A 21,370-nucleotide genomic window follows, 5' to 3' on the forward strand; every position below is an offset into this window, starting at 1 on the left:
TTACACTTCAGCAGTTCATCACTAATCTCTCAAGCTCCCCAAATACCAATTTTCCCAAGTTTATTCCCTTTCTGCTCTCTATACTTCCCATAAGTATCTCTGTAGGGACTTCATTCACAAGATTCTGTTTTTCAGTACAACAACCCCTCTGTGATAAAACACACAGAAATTACAAGTGGTTAAGCATGCAGTAACTGTGGCTCACAGTGACATTCAGAGTCATCCTGTAACAACTGCAAACAGCACAAACCCCATCACATTGACTGGCTGTCTTTTGTATTTCTGGCTTCTTGGCAGAAGTTTATGAACTGCCTGATGCAAAATTTCCTGCTGGAGCCCACCCAAGTTCCATCCTTTGTTAGCCGAAAGTTTATTCCTTTTTTCAGTACTGGCATAACTCAGTATTACAGCACTTCCGAAATTATTGCATAGTTTGTCAAATGCAAGACATGAAGAGATATTCTGAGCTAATGGTAAGGCACACTTGATGGCATTAAGACTTAACTCAAACCAGAAATCTGAAAGGTTTAATAGTAATAAATCCTCAAAATACTTGAATTATTTGACATAAAAAGTGGAAGGCTTTGAAAAAAATCTATAGAGAGTCATTTTTCAAAAGATTAAAAATAAACATTAAGTACTTTGTGTCAGGTTTGTCTGTCTTGATTACCTACATTAAATCAGGCAGAATATAACAGTGGACATTTTGGAGAAAACCATCAAATGTTTCCTATTAGAGTGTTTAACCTTACCTTTACAATGTGCGTGAACAATTTTAAAATTGCTAACATTGGATTTCCTCAGTATTACATGTTTTATTAATGTCATTTGTAAAACAATGCATTCCCCTAGTTGTAATAACATCAAGCATCAGTTGAAACAGCAACTAGTAAAATGTTTTTGGCAAGACCGACAAGTATAGCACCAGCAGATCCAGAAGTGCTCTGTTCCCTGAAAGCTAATGAAGTTCTGAGTTGGGACCCAATGAAAGTGTATCAGTGCTCTTGACTCCACACAGCAGAGCACAGAAAATAGAGTCACCACTTCTTGCCTACACAACTAAAGGGTGTTATAATGTAAAATACACTGGAGATCAATTTTCTGGCTTCTCCATATTCCCCACAGGCACTGTGCACACACCCACACAGACTGGGGAGGGAAGAACAATTGGCGTCTCCCCTCTTCCCCAGTGAGTGCCCTATAAAGAGAATAGGAGACAAAAAAACTTGGTTCACTGAGCCACTCACTAAGAAATATTTTGAAACAGTAGTTTGCATAAACACCAAGTAACAATAGGCTGAACTGTAGCTCAGCTCAGGGCATAAAATGTGATAACTACCTCCTTCTGAAAGAAACTTAAAAATTAGTTTGGTTTCTGAAGTATTAAATGTCCTCATTTGTTTTAAGTCCTAAGGGATACAGCCCCTCAGCATCTCTGCAGAGTCAGACTGCTGTTTGGAGTAGCATGGTCTTATTAACAATAGCCTTGGATTTGCTGCAGTATTTATGACCCAGTTTTAATTCTCAGCCATAGTCTTCAGCAGGAATAAAAATTCAACACTAATTACAGCTGCCAAAGCACGTCTCCGAACAAGTACAGCTGAGGCAGACACACAGCCAGGTAAAACACGCTGAACAAACTTCTCCCATATAAAAAAGATGCCAGCTCTCTCTCTTCACTAAAACACACTTTTTTTTTAAGCTTGTTTTTATACCATCTTCTAAGACTTAACCACTCCATACTTAGTACTTCTTTTCATTCTATCTGAGATTGCAAAAAATCCCTTAGTATCAAATTCTGAATTTAACTGATGAGCTGTTTCACCTCCTCCTTTAAATCATTAGTAAGACACTCAATCTGAGTGTGGTATTTATCCTACCAGCACTGTTCTCTGCCCTGTAGCTCAAATTACTGCCACATCTACTATTTTTGCTTTAAGTCCTTCAGCAAATTTCAAGTCCCTGCAATATTTAGGCCAATAAAGTTGGGGATTTTTTTCCCAAGTTTTACGAGGAAATGCTTCCAAATGGCTTGCCTGAAGTATTTGCCACATGCAGTATACTTCTCAACCTGCAAAATATTGTAATTTGAATTTTTAGAAGGAGTATGCTTTTTCATTTACTCATACCAGCAGTTCATCTGTCACAACTCTATTAGTTTCAAGTCTACTCGAGATGTACCTTCCAGTGCTGGTGTTAATATTTTATGTAAGGATGGATGCAGAATTAACAGCGACGACTCTCCCTGTCAACATACATCCAGGGAGCCAACTTCTCTGCAGCGGATGCTGGCAAGCACATACTCACAGCCTGGCTGGAGAAGCCTAGACTTCACACTATGCAGTTCATCCTGTTGAAGAAGCTGGTGGCAGCTGCAGCTCAACTACTTTCAGCACCTAAGCCAGCCAGATATCTTAGTAATTTCAGAGCCAAACAACAGCTTGCTTTTATACTTTAAGATATTGCTGCATTTCTTTATCCTATCTGTTGCCACCATCAGCCTTTCAAAACCCTCTTGCTAATTTTGTAAATTAGGTTGCTAATCCCTTTATATTTAAAAACAAAGCTACTCTTCATTTACAGATGTCCTTTCACCATTATTGTGAACAAACAAGATAATATTCATATAGCCTCTCACTGTGCACAGCCTGTAGGGACAGGAATCATCACACCCCCTGATTTTGCAGAGAGCTGAGGAAGGCCAGGTGTCTCAAGTCTCCATAGCAAATTGGTAGCACAAATCAGGTATTCAGACTTCTGAGACAAGCACCACAGACAGAGAGCCATCCAGTTACTTTTACTGCTCCCTGTAAAGTCTTTAGAATGGAAAAGGCAAGAAGCTGAAATAGATTCTCAGCTATCTTTAGCCAGAGACAGCATTTCTGCCTCTGTATCTGAGCTTCTGAAACCTCAGCATTACAACTTGACTTCCATAACATCGCTAAGATGCTTTTTTTAATTGAGATGTGACTAAGCCACTTGCAGACTCCACCTTTGCATGTTTGTGTTAAATTGGAAGAGACATGACAATTCCATTGACCTAAAGAGTCAAATCCATATGATTCATGTGCCTATAACACATTACACTCTATAATGCATATAACAGCCTTTTTGCTGTTGACACTTCATGTTTAACATTCCAGCAGGATCTTCTCATAACCAGGAATGAGATATCTTCACCAGAAGATGTGGTCTCAGAGCTCTGGTTTCATTGCTAAAGAGCCCCAGGTAAAATATTTATTCACATCACTGTCCCTACTGCATGAAGAGTAAGACAAAAGCTCACAGTACAGGAATTCTTAACAAACCATCCTACAGTGACTAAGAAGAATTACTTAGCACTCATACCTCTTCTTATTTCCCCCCCTCCTCACACTTGAAAGAGTTGAGAAGGGAATTATCAATAGTTTGTATGCAGTTTGTAGGTTTCTTTAAAACCACTAGAATACAGATGAACAAAAATCCTCTTTTGTTCAGCAGCTTTCCACTCAATAAAATTCCCCATTTGTCTTTCCTTTCCTAGGCTTCTTTCCTCTTGCTAATTACTAGCCTCCAATTAGAATTGACAATAGAAGAAAGTCTTTTTATGCTTTTCAGTCATCACCACATAAAACACCACACTATACTCCATTCTCCACTCAATTCCTTCTTCTTCTCAGGAAAAAAAACCAACAACCTATTCAGAGTTTAGTGGTTTTAATCCTTTTCTTGTTCTCAGGCCAAAACCAAAATTCTTTCCAACCCTCCCATTCTGGACTTGGAGTATGAACACTGAGCATGAGCTGGGCTTGTTTGCTGCACCTTCAGCTAAATTGCCGCTGCCACCACTGTTCCTGCTCTTTACCATCTTGTAAAATATTGGCTTTTACTGCACATATCCAATAGAAGAAAAAAATATAATTTCCCCTAGACACAACCAACTGGCAACATCATCACAGATCAGCCTGTCAGCCCGGTTTTTAAGACTAAAATCCAAAAAATGAACTGAAGGCCCAATGTGAAATAGGTGGAAGGTATATGAGGAAAAAGGAAATGCAAACAGTGATTTTAGAAGAGGAAAATCAGATAAAAAAAGGATATTATTATTGTGAAAGATGCAGTTTGTAACATCTGGATGCAGTCATCTTATTACACTGCAGTGTTTGTATAAAATGGCTACACACATTAAAATATCAGCACAGGTTGAGAACCCATGCCAGAATCCCACAGTAAAAACACCTCTGCTCTTTGAACACAAAAGCACAGGTAAAATTGTATGGAGGAATCATGTGTGACATTAATGAAATTGATTAGAACAGCAACAAAACAGAGTAAAGTCTCCCAGGCAGGCTGAAGGAATCCCTTCCCCCCCGTGCTCTGTCCACTCTCCTAGCAATTTGTATTTTTTCAGCAAAGCTCTCCAGGTTCTCTGCAATTCTAATTTAAGAGGGCCCAGAAAAAATTGCACTGCTGTGGAGAACATTGAAATGTCAGACCTGCCCCCATTACACCATGGCACACCTAGAACTGAGACAAAATGCTCAATTCTTTCCTGTTTTCACAAACTACATCTTGATCCTAGTGTGCGAAAGTACAGGAGTTGTTACTATGCTTTACATACTTTAAAATATGCCTCCTCAAAGCTGCCAGTCTCTGAAAGAGCAACAAGTCTGACCCCTTGTACCATTTGGGGTTCTTCACACAACCCATCTCTAAGCAAAGAACTGCAGAGACCAAGCACTGGCTTTGCCCCAAGAGATACCTGCAAAAGAGCCAGAACTCCTGGAACACTTCTTCCCCTCTTAGAAGAGCCATGAGCTGCACATGAGGAGCCAAACTTTGATAAGAGGCACAAATGCCATTAAAACAGAGCTCTAAAATCAGTGGAGCTTTTTACATCCTGTATTAGATCCCAACTGTAACAAAACATTAATATTAAAGTCTAAGGACTAAGGATATGGTATGGGGTCCAGGACACATGCTTTTAAAAGGTCCCTAAATGCTTATTCATTTAATAAAGCACAAAAGCTCAAAAGAAGCTGTTGCCATCTGTTTTCTGGACTTAGACATTTCTATATTATCCTCTCCCTACTCCCACCAAATTGTTATTTGGACATAAAAGAAGCCAAAACCAGAAAAACTAACACTGGGATTGCATTCTTGAATCACAACACTCCTCTTGAGTAGCGAAAGGATCTCCAAAACTTTGCACTGTGGGCAGAGTTGAAGCTTAAACTCACCATTTCTTTATTTCTGACATTTAAATCAGACTCAATTTCTTCTGCATGTAGTTCTTTGGAGTTTAATGTGATTACTTTTATTACCTGCAATTTGAGGCGAACATATTTGTTTTAAACGAACAATTTGAAAGGAGTAGTTGAGGAAGAACAAATAGTTAAGGGCAAGCTCTCCTTTCATCCAAAGGTCTTCATAGTTGGGGCAGACATAGATTAGGTTCAGAGCACTTTTTGCCTACATCATAAAAAACATTCATTTCTTTGATAAGCAAAAAAATAACTTAATAATACCAGCAGTAATTAGATCAGGCTTATTCTTTAAAAATCAAGTAATGTTTAAGCAGTTCTTTTCTATTTTCAAAAAGAAATCAGGTGCAGAATTTGCTTTGGGAAGGGCTACAACAACTGTGATATGCTTAAATGGCCCCCAACTAATGCCTGTGACTTACAAAATCAACCTCCACCTTCATCCTTTATTTTAGTTTAGATTAGCACCTCAGGCAGAGATAATCCACACTCTCTGGTCCCATCAGGACTTCATGTTAACTGCTTTAAAAGCTGAGGTAAAGAGCCATCAGGTGAAAGTGGGCACAGACACCCAAGCAGCACACACAGTCCCCAAAGGTCAGTTCCTCCCCAGCCAGACATGAACTGAGTTAAGCAGCCTCTTCTCTGCAGGGACTACTCTGATGGCTGCTCAGAACCCACAACACTGAAGATTCATATACTTCCTCAAAACAACTCATTAAACATTAGAAACTGTGTTGGGAGGCAGAGATGGGATTCAGCTTCTCCAAGCACACACTTTCTTACAGCCCAGGAGCTCCACAAGCACAGCACACTCACAGCAGTGCACTGCACAGCAGCTGCTGGGTCCAACAGCCTCCACTGGGACATGCCCTGCTTCTATGAGGTATGCCAGCCCCAACGGGATGCCTGTGTTCTGTCCATATTGCTCTTCAGGTTGACCACACCACTAAAAAAAAAACCCAAGAAGAAAAAAAAAGATCACAGGGAAAAAAAAAACCCTGCAGTTTCCTGTTCACACAATCTGCATGAACCTTGCATATACTTGTATGTGCCTACTAGCTAATAAAGCAGAGAAACTTGTGTGGTCATTTGTTTTTAAAATAGCCATACAATATTTACTCTCTTAATGTGAAGGCATTTGGTATTTTAAAACTCTAAAGTTCCAAATGTGAATAAAAGTCACCTTGTGGTGGAGAAAATCTCTCAAAGAAGCATTTCCATACAGCAAGGTACTGAACCCTTCAGTGGCAGTGTGCAGTTTTCAGAGTAGCTATTCAGTAGTTTGAGATTACTTCACCACATTTTTGACTTACCAAAATGCAAAAAGTACTAGTGGCAGTACCATGCAATAAAAGGACAGCAAGTCACTATGTATCTGTGGTGTACCCAGGATAGCAGGTACCACAGGTATTATCATTGTGCAAGAGACTGTAGCTGGAACAGGCTGCTCAGAGAAGCTGTGGAGTCTCCCTCACTGAGATAGATATTCAAGAGCCATCTGGATGCAATGCTGTCCATTGTTAGAAGTAGACATGGCCAGAACAGTTGAACAGGGTTTAGCTGACCAGGTACAGCAGAACAATCTCCCAGAGTAACTATTGTTTAAACAAGCATGAAGTGGGCTCCTCAGGCATTTTTTCTTAAAACCCCACTAGTTACTACAACCCATTCAACTAGTTAGACAAAACCAGCAAATCCCATGAATGTGTTAAGAATGCCTGAGCTCAGCAATTAAAGAAAAAATATTCATTAGATTTTTACACTTGGGCAGAATAAAACACAGCTCTGTGTTGCCTTTAAAAGTCTACCCCAACAAAACATCCCCGAACAGCTTAGATTTCCAGCCCACACATGTTGGTTATCAAAAGAAACAGATATGAGAAACAATGAAGAAGAAAGCTTGCACACATTTCTTCCTTAGATTCCTAAAACCAGCTGTACTGAAAAAAGAAAGCTAAGTCAACCACCCAGCACCAGGGGAGGGACAATCACGAGCACCAGGGGTTAAAAGCAATTGTGACTGAGACCTTGAAGGGAACTGCTTACAAGTGTTGTTTGATTTTATCCTTCCAAAATGAAGTTGGAAATTCTTAACCAAGAGTAATTCAGCTGCAAAAAATATCGTGCAAAGTAGCAAAACAATCCTGCAGTTCCTTTTTGCTCTGGAGGTCATCCCCAATTCTACGTTTAACTCAGTCACAGTTCTTGCTCCTGCTATACCAACTAGTACTCAAAAGTTTACAAAGGCCCAGTCTGAGCAGCAGAAAATCCCACAGTACAGCTGCTTTCTATTTATAAAAAATGGGGCCAAATCAGGTCTCAAAATATGGCTGTATTAACTCTGATGGTATTGTGAACTAGTTGCTAGTTTTGACAGTTTCAAGGACACTTGTTGGAGGATTGGAGAATAACAAACAAAGGTCCCACAAACAACCCTCGACAGAGCCAAGAGGTGCACACACACACCTGTGGGCAGAGATCTCAACATCATCACCTACTCCTGGACACACTCATATCACTACGGCAGTGTACAGAGTCATTCCATCTCCTGACAAAATCACTGACCCTCTGTTCCTAGAGACCCATCACACCATGAAGACTACATTTGGATGATGACCTATCTGTACAACCAAGTACCAAGGCATATGGAAGCACCTCACTTGGAGGACAAGGAATGTAGAGGTAGAAGGTTTTGGAGAAACTTGGCACTAACTTGGACACTGAATATACAACATGCAAAAATGACCTTTCACTTTCTGCACGCAGACAGTTCTGAGCTTAACTTTTCACCAGATGAAAGACAAAAGCCAAGTGAAAGACTTCAGAGGAGTGAACCACACCAAATTATTCTACATACATAACAATCATAGCAGCCATTCTTGAGCTGCAGAGAAGTTCTTAAGGTCTTTCAGCCTCCACAGAGACTATGAAATTCTGCCTGCCCACTCATCAGGATCAGTTCAGCCAGCAACCTCTGAATGCTCAGCAGGTACTTTCAAACAACAAGAAGCTCTTTTGCAGAAAGATGACAGACAGTTGAGCTCTCAAACAAGCTGTCTTCAGCCCAGCTTTACTGAGTTCAAATCTCGTCTTCATTTCGGCACCGCAATACATTATTTCATGTTTTGGGTTCTTTTTAGGACTCCTTGGTTCTCCTATGAGGGCCCACAAGTAACAGCTCCTTCAAGACCACATGTAGGCAAACAGCCACAGGTAACACCCTACACAGGTTTAGAAGCTCTGATCAAAGTGCTGCCCATAAGAACTTGAATTTGTGTGTTTATGTAGAGCATAAATAAAACAATCCTAATAATGCACAAAGACCACGTAGTATACAAAGTGAGATGTGACAGAAGACCTGTGAGAAAGAGCAATTTGAAAGTATAAGTGTGCCATGACATGGAAAACAGTAGGAGAAGGGAGATATGAAAGAGCAAGATTTAAAAGAGATCATAATTTTCAATGTCTATCACTGTTATGTATTCTAGACACTATTGGAGAAGCAAGTTTGAAAGTGCAGAAGCAAAATGCATTCAACACACATGCCAAAACAAGATATCAAAGCAGCCTTCCCAGAACAGGGAGAAGCTATTTAAACCTCCTTTTTCAGAAAAAGCATAAGAACAGCCTGCTGGTGAATACAGAACCCCCAAGTCTCTACCATTTTAACCCTGCCAGTGGTGTTCAGAACACAGAGCCCTCGAGCTGAATGGTGGTTCTGGTACAGCAGAAATTCTGTTTTTCCTCAAGTTCTCGAGTATCTCTTTGCAAGTACAGGTATTCCTCACACATTGTCTCACCTGCCTTTTCTTAGAAGTACTAAGGAGAATATTAGCACACAGATAAGATTTTTACTTTTTAAAAGGATGAGTTTAGTATTGCTCTGCATAAGAAGGTGAGCATCCCTTACAGAATGCACAACACAGAGGATTCCACAAAGAATTCTTTCCGCTGTCTGTGGGCAACTGTGCAAAGGAAAGTCTAAGCCCCCCAAAAAGCTATTACACCACCAACATGGCTACTTTGCTAAATGGCTTCCAACTGGGCAGCCTTGCCCTGCAGAATAACATGGTACTTACTCACACAGAGATCTATAGATCTACACATTTCAAGCACATAAGCAGGCCAAAAACTGAATACCCCACTGGAGCTAGAGCCTCTTCATTTTTCTACTCTTGTCAACAAACTTAAAGAGTTTGCTTCCTAGTCTAGCCTGTTGAATCAAATCAGGTTTACTCTGTTTCCCACAAGCATAGTTCTGGCTTTATTATCATGACTTCACGGATATGAATAGCAGAGAAATACGTTTAAGCCTAGCCATTATTTTCAGCAAAAGGTCAAATTTTTCCAAATATCTAGTGTGCACATACTCAACTTAGACACACTCTAGAGTCAGCTTCCACCAACACTAAGCACTTTTGGAAACTCTGACCAGAGCTGTTTTACCAGTTCAGTGTCCCACATATTACTACAGTGCCCTAAAGCCCAGAGTCCTCATGAAGGTAATTCCCTGCAGTACTAAGAAGCTTGCAGAACAGACTGTTCCTGCCTCTGTAATTTTATATCTGTACTTTTAACAATGGAAAATACAATATTTGAGCTGGTCCTGTGGGATAGAGCACGAGACTCTGTTGGATCTTATGAAAGGAGTAATATTACAGTCGGTTTGAGTCTTGTTTCTGAATGCAGTGCAGCACCACATATTCTTTAGAGGCCTTTGTCTTCTGTACCTTCATGCATCAGGGTTTTAGTGAAATTCAAATATTAAACTTGCATGACAAAAATAAATATTTCAATAAAAGCAACGAGAATCTTCAAATCCTCTCCTAGGAAAAGTTTGGAGATCTTTAAAACTACCCAATATTTAGAGAAGAAAGTACAGAATAGTAAGGAATGATCAAGATAAGACTACCTATTTCTTCGTAACATTTGACAAACCATTAAAAGAAACAGAAAATGTAAACTAATTCCTTGCAATTGCAACCTGGTGAGCAAGGAATTAAGGAACTTTTCTGCACAGCCAGAAACCTTTACAAACCAGTTACAAGGTTGCAGAAAGGCACCAGACCCTTGGCCTCCATCCAGCCTTATGGACCAGCAGGGAATTCCCTAAGAGGAAACATTCAGTCACTCCCTAGCAGACAACACTCAGCACTGCTCCAGGAACTCAGGAAAAGGGTATTTGGCACAACAGGCAAGTGGTAGGAAATAAGGACAACTGTGTCAAGAGTTCAGCTGTGCCAGAATGCCTAAACAGGAAAAAACTGGCACTCCTGAAGCCTAATGGAGAATCAGAGTGTCTGACATGATTGGTTTGGGAAGGAGCTTTATTTGAGACAGGCCAGTGAGCTGCAGTTAGCCTACACACCTGATCATACTGAGAACCTGTGCTTACCTGACACAAGTGCGTACACCAATGAACGTTTCTGTGCACCGTGTCAGAGACCATGCATTACACATGCCACACAGCCACCTGGAAAGAGTTCAAACATCCTGTTGTCAGCTAAGATAAAAAATTACTTTACACTTGCACTGGAAAACTGGAAGAACCTGGGTAAGCCCAGAGTAAAACATGCACCACCCCCTAACCATAAAAAAGACCTAAGAAAAAGACCAAACACCTCCCCTCCAAAAAAAAGACCCTACATATTTTGCTTAAAGAGATTGATGGTAACACTTATGCTTCCAATACTGTTTCTATAAAACAGAAGCTTAAAATGAAGGGATGCAAATAGTTAGAGGTAGGTTCACAAGCATAACTTTGCTGAAGGACCTTTGAATGAAAACCTGGTGACCTTTAGCATTCACACCATCACCCCCAACAACTTTGCATAGGAAGTGAAGAATATTTTATTCAATAAAGGCAACAGGGGAATTTCAGTGAGAAGAAAGTAATTGTTCCATTTGGAACTTGACCAGAAGACAGGGGTTAACACACTAACACTAGTGGAAAGAAAAATATACCAGTACTGTGAATTTCTCATGGAACAGAAGGTATTCCAAACCACAGTTTTATCTTTCTTCTAAAATAGCATACATTCCAGCAGCACAGATTTTTTCTCATGTGCAGTATCTATGGAATGTTTATGTTCCAATTTGGGAAGTGTAGCACTAAACGTAGCACTGCAGGCTGCTCCTGCTCAGAAGCCGAAGAGACCAGGAGCAATTTGGACAAGATAGTGCAGTGTGGTGAAGAAACAGACACTGATACCATTTGGAACTGTTTGTGAGTATTATCACCCCACTGCTCAAGAGACAAATTTCACTTACATTTGATGAGACGGATCAAGTGAACTGCTAAGATTCTGGTCACCTAAATATTAGGCTCACAATGAAAAATGATAACAAATTAATTTTAAAAATAACAATTAGGGTAAACACTACTTGAAGGAGAAACATTAAATTTTTTGTCAGGACATGCAGTATTTTTCCTACAAAATTGTTTCCAATTAAAAAAGCTGATTTTAGCTGTATTCCTGCCTTTCCTCCAACCTTTTCAATTACTTGGTGGTAAGTAAATTTACTGGTAAGAATAGTAACAGAAACTGGAAATAGATGTGAAGCAGAATATTTCAGGAAAAGGTTTTTATTCATAATCAGTTATGAGCATGAGAACTCACTCAGCTGGTCATCCAGTAGAGACAGAAACTGAACACTAAAACAGATACCAGATCTGAACAGGCATACACAAGTTTAAAGCACAATACAAACTTCGTCTGTGAGCTAAGTATTTTTCTTTAATAAATTCAAAAAGGCAAACATTTTGCCAAATTGTGAACAGCAGTGGAAACTGGAACACTGATTCAACTTAGGGATTATTTAATTTGAATTATTTCCTCATCTGAGCAAATAAAGCAAAATAATTCCTAAGAATAGGAACAGTCACAATAATGGGATGAAGTTAAGCAGTAAAAAATGTTTGGCCACATAGCATGAATCATTTAAATTCAGGCTGTCAGGCAGTTAATAGTTACCCAAGGGAAACATGTTTTACCTGTGTCATTTAAAAAACAAACAATACCAGTGAAAACAGTATCTTTAAGCACTGCTTAAGAATAAACAGTACTTTTTTTTTCCCCTTTAAACACTGGCTAAGCATTTGAATGATTTGAACTTTGAGAGTGAGGTTCAAGAACTGTCATAGCTCAGAACACCTATTAAAAAGAGAAGAAGTCAAAACATGCAGCAGAAACTCACTTTGCCACTCAGAAGACAACATAATTACCAAAATTTGTAAGACTGAGCTCTCCTAAAGTTTTCCCATATTAGCTTTCCAGCACAGAACTGGTGACATTTTCCAAGTTTACTTAGCTCTTGCAGAGCAGCCAAGAGGCTTTTAAGAAAAATAATAATAAGAAAGTCCCAGGATTGCTTTACACATCCCTACATACACACTGAACAGTTTAGGTGATCATGTCTAATCATCTGTGAGTATTCTTTATTGAGGAGTGCAGAGAGCACCATGTAATGCTGCAACTCCAAACCTTCCTCCCACTTCAGTTATCTACAAACACTAAACCTGTCAGAATGGTTCTTCCCTCATGGTTTTCCAAGTCATAAGATGAATATTGCTGTCATGAGTTGGCAGAAATAGAATATGAGAATGAGCATTGATTATTTAGTAGGTGACAGATGAGGGGAAACACAAGATGTACATACAGGAAAATGTAACACATCCACAATTTTCTTTGGGACCAATTAACATTAGAATTGGCTATCATACTCTTAATCAGAATTGAGTTGCAATTTTTTGTCATGAAAATGGGGGTCTTATCTAATGAAAGCCAGCAAGACACATTTTTGATTCAATAAATAAATACACACTGAACTACAGCACAGAATAATCATTTTGTCAAATACTAACACCAGCATATTGTTATATGCGAGTTGGGGGAATAAATATTTAAGAAGTATTCCAGATGTTCATTTTGTCAGCTATGTTATTAATGTCTCCTCCAAATCATGATGGAAGACCAGAAGCACCCCAGCTACGGCCTTACAACTTGGAGTGCTGAGACAACTTTTCTCTTGTCTCCTCATCTCTCTTCTCTCCTTAGCTGATGAAGTGACTCTAACAGTTAGCAACATGTACTCTTCACAAGCTGCTCTCTGCCTTCCCTTCTCCAACCTTCTGCTTTCAATTCATTAAAGCCCTTCCCTTTCCACACTCAAGCAGACACACTCTAGTCAAAGGGCATGTTGATTTCAGAACATTTAGTGTCTGTTCTCAGAGTGATACCTGTGGGCTCCTGTCTTCACCCCAGCCTCCCCACATGCTACATGCAATAGAAACACAGAACAGGGTTTTCCTGTTGCTGGGGGGCTGTTTAAAAAAACACACATTTCTCCTCTTATTTCTTTTTTTACTCAGCTCCTAACCATTATCACTACAGCTCCAATATTGCTCAAGGTACTGAAAGCAACAGTTTGTGCCACTATCATCTAAAGTCAGCTGGTGAGGTTGGGCAGAAGCCCTCCAGAAGTCAGTGCTCAGATGCTGAGCAGCAACTGCACATACCTTTCACACCTAAAAGCAAAATCATCTTGATGCAGTAGCCATGACATGGCAAGTGCCTTTGTGGAAATAGCAGACAGTCCATAGAAATTGCTGTTGCTGGATTTTCTCAATTTCTGTTTATGCTGCAACACTTTATAGACACCTCACCACCTCTCTGTAGAACAGGACATATGATCAAAGTATGGCAGAAATGTTGATTTACTGTACAGCAATTGAGACATTTTTATTTATTTTCCCTTTACCTGAAACCCCTCCTACATGGGCATCAACTCACTGTGCACTCAGCTGAAAAGCTGCAGGATTTAAGTACACGTGTGGAAAAGAAACAACATCCCAGCAGCATCACCTCAAGAAGTATGGCAGAAAGGGTCAGTAATACAAGCAAAAGAAAGAAGAATCACACTGAGGCAGCCCAGTGTGGGATGGGTTCCCAGTCTTATGCTACACATCTCTCTGGAGATGCTTGTTTTGCTCTGCTTACATCTGTGAAAGAAACGATATAAAGGACTACTTCTGCTGTCCAACAATTAATTTTAAGTACTAAAGTACTTACAAACTGCTTAGAATTACTTAGTCTCTTAAATGATGGATTGCTTCTTCCTGATGTATGTCTTGTTAATATGGCATTAAACCCATACAAAGGCAGTCACCGCCACCTGCAAAGAAGCTCTATTCAACAACAACAAAAAGTTCCCAAAGCACAGTCATAAAAAAGGGTTTCTGAAACACCACATTAATTCAACTACAAATACTTCCAATTCAAGGCAGAATCTTCAGCAGATAATTAAATATGATGTTTAAATTAAATTGAATTTTTTAAAAATTAAATAATTATATATTAAATGCCATAACACACAAGTTATATAATTCTCAGCTACTTTTATATTCAGAGCCAAATGCAACAGTATGCTGTACCTACCAGCTAAAGTATAAACACTGGATGAATGAAAACACTCCATTTTGTTATTAAAAGAATAATCTCACTTCTACTCAAACCTTAACATTTTGTGTCTCACAAAACATCACTAAAACCAGGTCTGTTAAAGGAACATTTGAAAACCAGAGACAGGCAATCATCAGCTCAGATCTCATAAATGAAGTCACGAGTTCAACTGCCTTCCAAACAACATTTACTTCCAGTGAAAAGTAAGTTTTGCTTGCTTTTGACATCCTGACATCCCAATCAGTGTGAAGAAAGATAATAAGATCTGTCAGTCTCTGGAAAAAACTTTTAACAAACAAGGCTTTTTCTTAAGGAGTTGTTTGATTTGATTTTGCTAGCTTTACCAAGTCTCCCTAGGGGTATATTTTTCTCCACTGTGCCAGTGGCCTGCTAGAGACACTGTAACAGTGGAAGACTTAACCCCATCAGAAGATACCATCTCTCCCTCTTAATGCAGAAAGGAGCCAGGTTTACTACAGTTTCATTTTAAGAGATTACCCCTGAGAATCAAGTTCAACTATAGTTTATGCCTAAAGCCCATAAAATGAACATACAGTATGTCTTAACTATATTTTAAAAAAATTTTGAATGGCAAATGCAGCTGAAACTCCCCAGAGAAGAAGGAAATGTTTTAGTAAATTTATGAAATATTAAGCCCCATGAATTTATGCAATGTTGAGAATAGCAAGGCAACTCCTACTGTGGTTAAACATCATACCACTAAGTTAAAGAGCCACGTCCCCCTCCCAATTATCATTTTCCTTTGAAGACTAACTCTAATTTGAAATATCCTCTTTCTCAATTCCATTTTCAAACTTCCTCCTGTGAAGTATAAGTGCACTGCCTTATTTGACACACAAAGTACTATCAAAAACAACTCAGAGCATTATAAAAAAATGTTTTTCTTGCTTCAGTATCAAGCACCTGGCAAGTGACTGGAAGGTTCTTGAAAAGCCTTAAAGGTTATTAAAAGCATTCCTCTTTTTCCCTGGGGACTTAAAACTCAATTATTTTCATTCCTCCTTTTAAGCTATGAAATTACATCATCTCTTCCCCTTTGATTTATACTCTAAAGTATTTTTTTCCTGCATTGTTCCTCAATTTGCTAATTCACTAATAAATAAAACTCCTGTTGGCTCCCCTCATGAAATAACGAAAGAGGAAATGTCCAGTATTGCATGTCTCCTGGCAAAACAGGACCATTTGTTATATTCAGCTTATGATATATATTTTATGGGTAATTTTAATCATTTGCAATTTATCATTTGTTTCAGCTACGTAGGTCATTGGCTTAACTTGTCAAATCTTCGAGCAATAAACTATCAGAGTGCCTTTGAAGGATCTCTGCCAAAGCCCTGTGATGGAGTAGCCCTGCTCTGTTTGTTAAATGCCCCTCAAACAGAGCACAACACAAGGTCAGTTCCCTTCCTGAGCACTTGGTGCTCTCGAAGCCCAAGGTACCTCTGGCCCTACACTGGGGCCTGTTGCATTCCAAAGATGGCTACACTTGTGTTAGCTTCCTCTTGTAAAACACTTCCCACTCCATGAAACAGCTGCAGAAATGAGACCTCTGCCCTAAGGCTTTATGCCTTCTTTCTCTAGCTCCCTGCCCAAATTAAAAAAAAAAAAAAAATCAGCAACAGAAGAAAAACTGCTATCACTGAACACTACAGGGAAGAGCCTGTCACCCTCATCTTCATTCCTTTCTAGTGCATGTTCATACAAATTGATACAAACCCCTCTGAGCCTCTCTAGGCTGAACACTTGCAGCTCTCAGATTCTCCTTGCATGACAGACGCTCCAGCCCCTTTATCATCTTCATGGTCCCGCACTGGACTCTCTCCATTAAACCAGCTATATTTAGGACTCCAGAACTGGATTCCAGAAGTTACCTCACCAGTGTGGAGAAGAAGGATCACCTCCCTCAACCTTTACCAATGCTCTTTACACCACAGCCCAGGGTAACACCAGTCTTTGCTTTGCCACTAGGATTCATTGCTGGCTCACAGTCAGCTTGTCCACCAAGGATCCAAAGATCTTTCTGGACAAAGGTGCTTTCTAGCTCGGCAGCCCCCACATCTTACTGGTGGTAAGGGGTTGTAACTCCTTAGGCATAGGACTTTGCACTTCCCCTTCTTGAGCTACCTGAGATTTCACTGCTCAATTCTTCACCCTGTTGAAGTCCCTCAGAAGGGCAGCCAAGCCCTCAGTTCTATCCCTCACTCCTCAGTCTTGTATCATTTGTAAACTTGATTAGATGGAGTATGAGCTCAGCATCAGGTAATTAATGAACACATTGAACAGTTCTAGCCCCAGTGTTGTGCAGTACAGCAGTCCAGAAAACAAATGGAAAGAAACTAGTCAGATAAAAAGCCCCAAGGGTTCAGCTATTTCAGGTACATGGACAGCACTCCTTTTGCAGTGTGATACTTGTACCAAAGTGCACACATAAAAGTAAGAATGCAAAAAAAAGTAGTACAAGGTCTCCATACAGTCATTTCCCACAAAGCAGGTCTTGCTTCTAGAATGCAAATAAAACCTCCTGCCTGCCTAAATCAACAGATCTCCACTAGGTCACAGTTCTCCCCAAATACCAGCACAAACATACACAATCCTCAAAGCCACATAATCTTTCAAAGTTAAAAATGATGCAGCCTTCCTGCTACACAAAAAGTAAAGCCAGCTTTTGGTTTTTATTTTCTTGGGGCTCTTATTTCCTTCCTTCTGAAGTAGTCATGACATAGGACCATATCTGTGTATGGCTATATCCACAAACAGCAACAAACTCTGCTGTGACTTAGCAAAGCCAGTAATACTCTAACATTTTAATAGGGAAAATTGCACTGTTATCACAGGTTCACATAATGCACAACCAGAAGTCAAGACCAACTTGAATTCATGCAGTGACCTTCTCTAGAGCTGAGCTGAAAAGTCACACAAACATTTTGATTGCAAATGACATCCATAGCACTCCTCATCAGTGTCTACTATAATTGGGCAATCAGGCACAATGTTTTCTCATGATCTTTCATCACTTTATAGAAGAGATCAGACTCAGCTGGGACTGACACTGGCAGAGGGAATTGTACTATTTGATGACACAATTTTAATGAAGGGACACGCCTCCTCCTCCATAGGAGGAAGAAAGCCACTGCTAAGCAAGCTTCTCTCCAGCATACTTAACTGTGGCTGTGTGCATACAAGGTTGAATTTCACAGGCTTCATGCCCATTTTGTTACCCAAAAAAGACACAGAATTCCTTACCTGCAACAAATGACCGCTTTACAGGAGAGTGCCAAGTCCAGAAAGCTCTGCCTGACTTCGAATGAAAGGGCATACTTCAGTGTGTGGCCATCAATAATCAGGGCAATATCATTTTCCTTGCCCAGTGACTCCCCCAGACTGGTACAATGTTGAGTCAGAGAAGCTCTTGTTGCCTGAAGGAAAAACAGAAAGAAAATGTTTCTTCCTCATACATGAAAAGTGCATTCAAACTAGAGCAAGGTGTCTCCAGACCATGCAGCAGAGCACAGTACACATGCATTCAAATTGGCACTGACATGAGCTAGTGTGTTATCAGCACCTTGTGCAGACATACTGACTTGTGTCACTAACTGGCATAAGCTGCCTCTGCTTGCCTAGGAGCTTGTCTTGTTTCAGAGCAGACTCCAGCATCTTTACCACACAGTCCTGCATGACAGATGTGCCCAAACCACTTGTGATACAGCCTTCCCAGCTGTAGCCCAAAAACATCAACTTTCCTGAGCCAAACAGGCAGGAAAAGAATCAGGCCACTTTCACAAGAAGGGGAAGTGTGGGAGGAAAGAGGAAAATTTCCTTTGCAATTCATTTTCTCTCACCCCACTCATTAGTATGGTAATCAAAACAAACTCTGATCCACTAGAAAACTAGCCCCAAACTGGAGGCAAATTTACAGATTAAGTTAATGAGTGTGACAGAGAACACAAGTCAGCCACTTCAGACACAGATTACCTTTTGCACCTTCTTCTTTAAAAGAATGACTGCATAATTCCCTGTTTCCCTATTAAAATGTAAGGGGTTAGATTTATGACTTCATGGCATGCTTTATCTACACAGTACCTGAAAATCTAACACAAAGTAGATGACTGTGCTTAAACCATTAGAGACCAGTGCTGTGAAAACAAAGGTAAATCTTCTGGGAAGAAAACTGTTTTATCTAGTTCAACACTACTGGGCAGTGACAACATTCAGAGAAACTCCAAGGATGGTATAACGGATAGAGTTTGGGTAATGTTATCAATAACAGAATTTTATCCCAAGAGCCCCTGCCCCTGGGATCTTGGAGTGTCATTTCTTTCTCTTTATGCTTGCTCTCAGTCTTGTTCAAACATTTTTCTTGCTCTCAAGAGCAGAATTAACCCCTGTCCTTCTCCTGAATGCACACACAGGATTAAATGCTTCTCTGACTATTTGAAACCAAGGGAGAACTCCCTGCCCTTATTCCCTGTCTAGCACTTGGGGCACTTCAGAGGGAACACCCTCACTTTTCACCTGACCCAAAGGACAGTGAAGGCCAGGGCCCTCTGAGAGAGAGGAGAATCTGAGGGCAAGTTCAGGAGGGTTACTGAATATCCATCATCTATTGCTCAAAAGACAAAGCCACAAAACTTATAAAAGGTCATATTTCTCATCAGCTGAGGATACTAGTCCCTCCATAGCTTATTATCATGGATATGCCTCATACAATTCATGTCCTGGTCATGGAACTTACTCATCTTACACGTAAGATGACACAGAATTAGTAACACTGTTAATAATACCCCAAAACACTATAAATCAAGGATTACAAATGAGACACTTCATTTTATCAGCACTTTGTACAACTCTCAATATACTCCTCCATATGCAGGGCTAACTTACAACCTAACAGCTTTAAACAGTAAAAAATCATGAATTCTTCTTTCTTTTTCTTCCAACTACTTAAAATTGCTGTGTTTTAAAAAAAGAAAACCAACAATTGCTCCTATAGGCCAGTGCAATTAAGCCAAATAAACCAGACCCCATTCTCACCAAGTATATAATGAAGACCTTCTAAGCAAGCAGGGGAACAAAGATTTGGAAACCATGGGGAACTATATCCTTCTGTGGACAACTCATTACTGGTAACTAGAGTAAAAATCCCTACTTTGATCCCCAGCTTTTACTCTGTGCTTGACATTAAGGGATAAGTTTCTTTGAGTCACATCAGGCAAGACTAAGTCAATCCTTTACTAGAACAAGCATGATGGAGCAGAAATCAATAATAATCCTAAGAAAGTATCTCATATCTGTGGAATACGCCTGCCTTTTTTACTGAGTATCCATAAAGGCTAAATGGTAAGTTTGTCAGGGCTTCTGACAGAAATATAATATTAGAAACAAATAAAGCAAGCCTTTCACTTAGCCATAATAAACTTGGTTTTCCTTCCCAGGCACAGAGCATCCAGCTGCTCTGGGGAAACCCAGAGAGGCGCCTGCCAATCAAACCTTATGGTACTGGCATATCGATTTCCATCAAATATTAAAAATATACAGCTTTACTTGAAAGTCAGAAGGTGCAAAACCTGAAAAGTCCATCTGTTTAGTAGCCTTGATTCAGTGGGTTATTCTAATAAATATGGACACTTTGTAAGCCAGTAGAGGACATGTGCACATGCTTAAGCGGTCAGTTGAATCAGAGGAACAATATCAGCTTAGAGCTTTACAAGGGCTTAAAAACTCATTCATAAGACCACCAAGTGTCAGAGAACAAATATGAAAAAAAAAACAGATTGTAAAAAGCTACAGAACTCAAACTGAAAAAGCTAAGGAAATGAGGTTTTAATTTATTTTTATTCTACTTTTAGACCTTTGACATGATGAGGGGATTTGTTTCTAAAAACATGAACAATTCTGACATAAATGCATTTAAGGGTTAAAGATGTTACAGTCTCTGTGCTTGAGTTAAATTTAAGACATAGTGCTGTGTTCCATAATAAACCTATCCTACCTGCTCTTCCTGTTTGTTTTTCCATTTCCATTTTAACAAGTCACGACCACAAATATAAACCCTCAGCAGAGCATTTACTTGCATTACTGCCTTAAAATAAACTTTCAGATTTTACTGTTCTCTGTGCTCATAGTTTCCATACAGAACATGAAGTAACATCATTAGTTCACTATTATAAATCCTCATAGCAGACTAAATTTGTTGACAGGCAGAAAACAAAAACATCCTGAAGCAGAGTTTGTGTGGTCTTCTCTGGATTGTAGGCTCAGGATCTTTAACAAACCTTGTGATAGCATGCCTGTATAGTCTCACTTCCTAAAACCTCAGGAAAAATCCCTGCTGGGCCCAGCTTTGAGTTACAATACTGACAAACATTCTGGGATTTACCAGGTTATTATTTACCAGTACATATTAGTACTTTTTACATGGTGCTTGAAGTCAACTGGGAAGTCAATGCAATCAGAGTTAATGTGATCAGAAACTCTGCTGATTTCACTAAAAACAAAAGCAGACTCCTCATGCTGTAATAAGAAACATTAGGAATGTTGTACAGGTTACTTAATTAGAACTTAAGCATTTTTTTATGTACACCATGTGCCTTTGGGTGGTGTTTGTTTTTGTTGTTCTTGGGGGGTTTTTGCTTTGTTTTGGTT

At 39.6% G+C, this 21,370-nt stretch overlaps 1 protein-coding gene across 2 annotated transcripts in view; it reads right to left on the reverse strand.

Annotated features, from left to right (window-relative positions):
• ATP8A2 (ATPase phospholipid transporting 8A2) overlaps positions 1 to 21,370 on the reverse strand; it is a 278,317-nt gene that overhangs the window by 177,989 nt on the left and 78,958 nt on the right. For both annotated transcript variants that reach the window (XM_009102837.4, XM_018908513.3), the window contains one exon: positions 17,972 to 18,144. In XM_009102837.4, coding sequence (XP_009101085.3) covers positions 17,972 to 18,144 — 173 coding nt within the window. The remainder of the gene's footprint in view (positions 1 to 17,971; positions 18,145 to 21,370) is intronic.

Source organism: Serinus canaria, chromosome 1, assembly GCF_022539315.1.
Source record: "Serinus canaria isolate serCan28SL12 chromosome 1, serCan2020, whole genome shotgun sequence".
NCBI lineage: Eukaryota > Metazoa > Chordata > Aves > Passeriformes > Fringillidae > Serinus > Serinus canaria.